Source organism: Salmo salar, unplaced genomic scaffold, assembly GCF_905237065.1.
Source record: "Salmo salar unplaced genomic scaffold, Ssal_v3.1, whole genome shotgun sequence".
NCBI classification, from domain to species: Eukaryota; Metazoa; Chordata; class Actinopteri; order Salmoniformes; family Salmonidae; genus Salmo; species Salmo salar.
In genome coordinates this window covers 197,339-205,000 of record NW_025548733.1, presented here as the reverse complement: position 1 = coordinate 205,000, position 7,662 = coordinate 197,339, and the positions used below count along the sequence as shown (strand labels likewise).

At 50.2% G+C, this 7,662-nt stretch overlaps 1 protein-coding gene across 7 annotated transcripts in view; it reads left to right on the top strand.

The window, feature by feature from the left end:
* Nucleotides 1-7,662, top strand: part of LOC106592481 (sister chromatid cohesion protein PDS5 homolog A) — a 97,311-nt gene that overhangs the window by 84,238 nt on the left and 5,411 nt on the right. For all 7 annotated transcript variants that reach the window (XM_045712713.1, XM_045712712.1, XM_045712711.1 and 4 more), the window contains 3 exons: nt 1,572-1,691; nt 1,845-1,907; nt 2,415-2,557. In XM_045712713.1, coding sequence (XP_045568669.1) covers nt 1,572-1,691; nt 1,845-1,907; nt 2,415-2,557 — 326 coding nt within the window. The remainder of the gene's footprint in view (nt 1-1,571; nt 1,692-1,844; nt 1,908-2,414; nt 2,558-7,662) is intronic.

Sequence of the window (7,662 nt, the reverse complement as noted above, 5' to 3'; positions counted from 1 at the left end):
GTCCGTTCAGCCGGTACGTTAACCGTCTAAAGGCCCGTTCAGCCGGTACGTTAACCGTCTAAAGGCCCGTTCAGCCGGTACGTTAACCGTCTAAAGGCCCGTTCAGCCGGTACGTTAACCGTCTAAAGGCCCGTTCAGCCGGTACGTTAACCGTCTAAAGGCCCGTTCAGCCGGTACGTTAACCGTCTAAAGGCCCGTTCAGCCGGTACGTTAACCGTCTAAAGGCCCGTTCAGCCGGTACGTTAACCGTCTAAAGGCCCGTTCAGCCGGGTACGTTAACCGCCTAAAGGCCCGTTCAGCCGGTACGTTAACCGTCTAAAGGCCCGTTCAGCCGGTACGTTAACCGTCTAAAGGCCCGTTCAGCCGGTACGTTAACCGTCTAAAGGTCCGTTCAGCCGGTACGTTAACCGTCTAAAGGTCCGTTCAGCCGGTACGTTAACCGTCTAAAGGTCCGTTCAGCCGGTACGTTAACCGTCTAAAGGTCCGTTTCAGCCGGTACGTTAACCGTCTAAAGGTCCGTTCAGCCGATACGTTAACCGTCTAAAGGTCCGTTCAGCCGATGCGTTAACCGTCTAAAGATCCGTTCAGCCGGTACGTTAACCGTCTAAAGGTCCGTTCAGCCGGTACGTTAACCGTCTAAAGGTCCGCTTCAGCCGGTACGTTAACCGTCTAAAGGTCCGTTCAGCCGGTACGTTAACCGCCTAAAGGTCCGCTTCAGCCGTACGTTAACCGTCTAAAGGTCCGTTCAGCCGTACGTTAACCGTCTAAAGGTCCGTTCAGCCGGTACGTTAACCGTCTAAAGGTCCGTTCAGCCGATACGTTAACCGTCTAAAGGTCCGTTCAGCCGGTACGTTAACCGTCTAAAGGTCCGTTCAGCCGATGCGTTAACCGTCTAAAGGTCCGTTCAGCGGTACGTTAACCGTCTAAAGGTCCGTTCAGCCGGTACGTTAACCGTCTAAAGGTCCGTTCAGCCGGGTACGTTAACCGTCTAAAGGTCCGCTTCAGCCGATACGTTAACCGTCTAAAGGTCCGTTCAGCCGGTACGTTAACCGTCTAAAGGCCCGCTTCAGCCGATACGTTAACCGTCTAAAGGCCCGTTCAGCCGGTACGTTAACCGTCTAAAGGCCCGTTCAGCCGGTACGTTAACCGTCTAAAGGTCCGTTCAGCCGGTGCGTTAACCGTCTAAAGGCCCGTTCAGCCGGTACGTTAACCGCCTAAAGGCCCGTTCAGCCGGTACGTTAACCGTCTAAAGGCCCGTTCAGCCGGGTACGTTAACCGTCTAAAGGCCCGTTCAGCCGGTACGTTAACCGCCTAAAGGCCCGTTCAGCCGGGTACGTTAACCGTCTAAAGGTCCGTTCAGCCGGTACGTTAACCGCCTAAAGCGTCCGTTCAGCCGATACGTTAACCGTCTAAAGGTCCGTTCAGCCGGTACGTTAACCGTCTAAAGGTCCGTTCAGCCGGTACGTTAACCGTCTAAAGGCCCGTTCAGCCGGTACGTTAACCGTCTAAAGGTCCGTTCAGCCGGTACGTTAACAGGTCGTCTCCTTGGTGACGTGTTGTCGTGGTTACAGAAGCTGTACATCGTGTGTGACGTGGCGTTGTTCGTGATCGTCAACAAGTCGACAGCCTGTCACCTGGAATCTCCTAAAGACCCCATCCTGCCGACCAAGTTCTACACCACACCTGACCAGGTACACACACACACACACACATTATACACACACACACACACACACACACACACACACACACACACACACACACACACACACACACACACACACACACTATACACACACAAGGTGTCATGCAGCAGTTTGCGTTAATCAGTCGTCTCCCTCCAGGACTTCCTGAACGATAAGGAGTATTTATCCTCCGAGGCCAGAACCGTTCTGCTCACAGGAAAGGTGAGGAGCACACCTGTACCCGGTTCATCTACCTTTATAATATCTACATTATATATATCTAGATTATATATATCTACATTATACCTTTAATACACTGCTGCTTTTCTATGTTCTGCTCACTTCTCTGTAACGTATTCTCACATCCTTCATCCCTCTCTCTGTCTCTCTCTCTCTCTCTCTCTCTCTCTCTCTCTCTCTCTCTCTCTCTCTCTCTCTCTCTCTCTCTCTCTCTCTCTCTCTCTCTCTCTCTCTCTCTCTGTCTCTCTCTCTCTCTCTCTCTCTCTCTCTGTCTCTCTCTCTGTCTCTCCCCTCTCTCTCTGTCTCTCTCTCTGTCTCTCTGTCTTTCTCTGTCCCTCTCTCGCTGTCTCTCTGCCTCCTCTCCCCTCCTCCTCCCCCTCCTCTCCCCCTCCTCCCCCTCCTCTCCCCTCCTCCCCTCCTCTCTCCCTCCTCTCCCCTCCTCCTCTCCCCCTCCTCCTCTCCCCTCTCCTCTCCCTCCTCTCCCCCCAGCCAAAGCCATCTCCTGTCCTGTCTACGGTGAATAAGGCTCTGACGGTTCCAGGTAGGAGGGTCTACAACAAGACCATCGGTTCAGACACCACCAGCAACACCAGTACCAACTCACAGCCCAACTCTCCTGTTACCAAGACCAGGTACACACCTGAACACACAGACACCTGAACACACAGACACCTGAACACACCTGAACACAGAGACACCTGAACACACCTGAACACAGAGACACCTGAACACAGAGACACCTGAACACACCTGAACACAGAGACACCTGAACACACCTGAACACAGAGACACCTGAACACAGAGACACCTGAACACAGAGACACCTGAACACACAGACACCTGGACACAGAGACACCTGAACACACCTGAACACAGAGACACCTGAACACACCTGAACACAGAGACACCTGAACACACCTGAACACAGAGACACCTGAACACACCTGAACACAGAGACACCTGAACACACCTGAACACAGAGACACCTGAACACACCTGAACACACAGACACCTGAACACAGAGACACCTGAACACACAGACACCTGAACACACAGACACCTGAACACACAGACACCTGAACACACAGACACCTGAACACACAGACACCTGAACACACAGAGACACCTGAACACACAGAGACTCCTGAACACACAGAGACACCTGAACACAGAGACACCTGAACACAGAGACACCTGAACACAGAGACACCTGAACACAGACACACCTGAACACAGACACACACACACCTGAACACAGACACACACACACCTGAACACAGACACACACACACCTGAACACAGAGAGACACACCTGAACGCACAGAGAGACACCTGAACGCACAGAGAGACACCTGAACGCACAGAGACACCTGAACGCACAGAGACACCTGAACGCACAGAGACACCTGGACGCAGAGAGACACACCTGAACGCACAGAGAGACACCTGAACGCACAGAGACACCTGAACGCACAGAGACACCTGGACGCAGAGAGACACCTGGACGCAGAGAGACACCTGGACGCAGAGAGACACCTGGACGCACAGAGAGACACCTGGACGCACAGAGAGACACCTGAACGCACAGAGAGACACCTGAACGCACAGAGAGACACCTGAACGCACAGAGAGACACCTGAACGCACAGAGAGACACCTGAACGCACAGAGAGACACCTGGACGCACAGAGAGACACCTGGACGCACAGAGAGACACCTGGACGCACAGAGAGACACCTGGACGCAGAGAGAGACACCTGAACGCACAGAGAGACACCTGGACGCAGAGAGACACCTGAACGCACAGAGAGACACCTGAACGCACAGAGAGACACCTGAACGCACAGAGACACCTGAACGCACAGAGAGACACCTGAACGCACAGAGAGACACCTGAACGCACAGAGAGACACCTGGATGCAGAGAGACACCTGGACGCAGAGAGACACCTGGACGCAGAGAGACACCTGGACGCACAGAGAGACACCTGGACGCACAGAGAGACACCTGGACGCACAGAGAGACACCTGAACGCACAGAGAGACACCTGAACGCACAGAGAGACACCTGGACGCACAGAGAGACACCTGACGCACAGAGAGACACCTGGACGCACAGAGAGACACCTGAACGCAGAGAGACACCTGGACGCACAGAGAGACACCTGGACGCACAGAGAGACACCTGGACGCACAGAGAGACACCTGGACGCACAGAGAGACACCTGGACGCACAGAGAGACACCTGGACGCACAGAGAGACACCTGGACGCACAGAGAGACACCTGGACGCACAGAGAGACACCTGGACGCACAGAGAGACACCTGGACGCACAGAGAGACACCTGGACGCACAGAGAGACACCTGAACTGAACGCACAGAGAGACACCTGAACTGAACGCACAGAGAGACACCTGAACTGAACGCACAGAGAGACACCTGAACTGAACGCACAGAGAGACACCTGAACTGAACGCACAGAGAGACACCTGAACTGAACGCACAGAGAGACACCTGAACTGAACGCACAGAGAGACACCTGAACGCGCACAGAGACACCTGAACGCGCACAGAGACACCTGGACGCGCACAGAGACACCTGGACGCGCAGAGAGACACCTGGACGCGCAGAGAGACACCTGGACGCACAGAGAGACACCTGGACGCACAGAGAGACACCTGGACGCACAGAGAGACACCTGAACGCACAGAGAGACACCTGAACGCACAGAGAGACACCTGAACGCACAGAGACACCTGAACGCACAGAGAGACACCTGAACGCACAGAGAGACACCTGAACGCACAGAGAGACACCTGAACGCACAGAGAGACACCTGAACGCACAGAGAGACACCTGAACGCACAGAGAGACACCTGAACACACAGAGACACCTGAACACACAGAGACACCTGAACACAGAGAGACACCTGAACGCACAGACACCTGAACGCACAGAGACACACACACACACCCTTAACGCACACACACACACACACACACACCTGAACACAGAGACACCTGGACACACAGAGACACCTGGACACACAGAGACACCTGAACACAGAGACACACACACACACACCTTAACACACACACACACACACACACACACACACACACAGAGACACCTGAACCTCTCGTCTCGGTGGGACGCTACCGTCACTATTCAACAGCCAGTGAAAAATCAGAGCGCCAAATTCAAAACCACAAAATGTCATAATTCAAAGTTCTCAAACATACGACTATTTTACACCATTTTAAAGGTACACATCTCCTTAATGTAACCACGTTGTCCGATTTCAAAAAGGCTTTACGGCGAAAGCATAAAGTTAGATTATGTTAGGAGAGTTCCAACACAAGAAAAACCACACAGCCATTTTCCTAGCAAGGACAGGCGTCACATAAACCCAAACCACAGCTAAATGCAGCACTTACCTTTAACGATCTTCATCAGATGACACTCCTAGGACATTATGTTATACAATACATGCATTTTTTGTTCGATAAAGTTCATATTTATATCCATAAACCCCATTTTTACAATGGCGCGTGATGTTCAGAAAATATTTTGCCTCCAATACTGCCGGTGAATCAGTACAACAATTTACAAAAATACTCGTCATAAACGTTGATAAAATATTAAACTGTTATTCAAAGAATTATAGATGAACATCTCCTTTATGCAACCGCTGTGACAGATTTCAATAAAGCTTTACTGGGAAAGCACACTTTGCAATAATCTGAGTACGGCGCTCAGAAACATACACCAGGCAATACAGATACCCGCCATTTTGGAGTCAAATAAAACCATAAATAGCATTAGAAATATTCACTTACCTTTTGATGATCTTCATCAGAAGGCACTTCCAGGAATTCCCAGGTCCACAATAAATGTTTGTTTTGTTCGATAAAATCCATAATTTATGTCCAAATACCTCCTTTTTGTTTCCGCGTTCAGTAAGCTACTCCCAAGTGTAGGAAGCGCGCGCGGAAAATGTCACGACGAAAAGTCCCAAAAAAAGTTATATTTACGTTCGTTCAAACATGTCAAACGTTGTATAGCATCAGTATTTAGGCCTTTTTTAACTTAGAACTTCAATAATATTCCAACCGGACGATTCCAATGTCTTGAAAAACGTTTTGGAACACAGCTAACTCTCACGTGAACGCGCGCCAATGAACTCATTTGCTTTCCTGAGTCAACAACTTCCAACTTCCACTGTTCGCTCTCTGTTCATCATAGACGCATCAAACAACTTTGTAAAGACTGTTGACATCTAGTGGAAGCCTTAGAAAGTGCAAAATGAACCCTAAGTCACTGTGTGTTCGAGTAGGCAATGACTTGAATGGACTACAAGCACCAGATTTCCCACTTCCTGGTTAGAATTTTCTCAGGTTTTTGACTGCCATTATGAGTTCTGTTATACTCACAGACATCATTCAAACAGTTTTAGAAACTTCAGAGTGTTTTCTATCCAAATCTACTAATAATATGCATATTCTAGTTCCTGGGCCCGAGTAGTAGGCCGTTTAATTTGGGTACGTTTTTCATCCGGCCGTGAAAATACTGCCCCCTACCCTTGAGAAGTTTACACAGAGACACCTTAACACAGAGGCACACCGGGATACTGAAGTGGGTAGGTTTAATGCCATCGATGAAGAGGAGAGGCCGTGTACTGTCTGATTTAGGAGAGATGAAGAGGAGAGGCTGATTTAGGAGAGATGAAGAGGAGAGGCCGTGTACTGTCTGATTTAGGAGAGATGAAGAGGAGAGGCCGTGTACTGTCTGATTTAGGAGAGATGAAGAGGAGAGGCTGATTTAGGAGAGATGAAGAGGAGAGGCTGATTTAGGAGAGATGAAGAGGAGAGGCCGTGTACTGGCTGATTTAGGAGAGATGAAGAGGAGAGGCTGATTTAGGAGAGATGAAGAGGAGAGGCCGTGTACTGTCTGATTTAGGAGAGATGAAGAGGAGAGGCCGTGTACTGTCTGATTTTGGAGAGATGAAGAGGAGAGGCTGATTTAGGAGAGATGAAGAGGAGAGGCTGATTTAGGAGAGATGAAGAGGAGAGGCCGTGTACTGGCTGATTTAGGAGAGATGAAGAGGAGAGGCTGATTTAGGAGAGATGAAGAGGAGAGGCCGTCTGATTTAGGAGAGATGAAGAGGAGAGGCTGATTTAGGAGAGATGAAGAGGAGAGGCTGATTTAGGAGAGATGAAGAGGAGAGGCCGTGTACTGGCTGATTTAGGAGAGATGAAGGGGAGAGGCTGATTTAGGAGAGATGAAGAGGAGAGGCTGATTTAGGAGAGATGAAGAGGAGAGGCTGATTTAGGAGAGATGAAGAGGAGAGGCTGATTTAGGAGAGATGAAGAGGAGAGGCTGATTTAGGAGAGATGAAGAGGAGAGGCTGTGTACTGTCTGATTTAGGAGAGATGAAGAGGAGAGGCTGATTTAGGAGAGATGAAGAGGAGAGGCTGATTTAGGAGAGATGAAGAGGAGAGGCTGGTGCTGATTTAGGAGAGATGAAGAGGAGAGGCTGATTTAGGAGAGATGAAGAGGAGAGGCTGGCTGATTTAGGAGAGATGAAGAGGAGAGGCTGATTTAGGAGAGATGAAGAGGAGAGGCTGATTTAGGAGAGATGAAGAGGAGAGGCTGTGTACTGGCTGATTTAGGAGAGATGAAGAGGAGAGGCTGTGTACTGTGACAGCGTGACAGGTGCAAGAGTAGCTCTGTTTG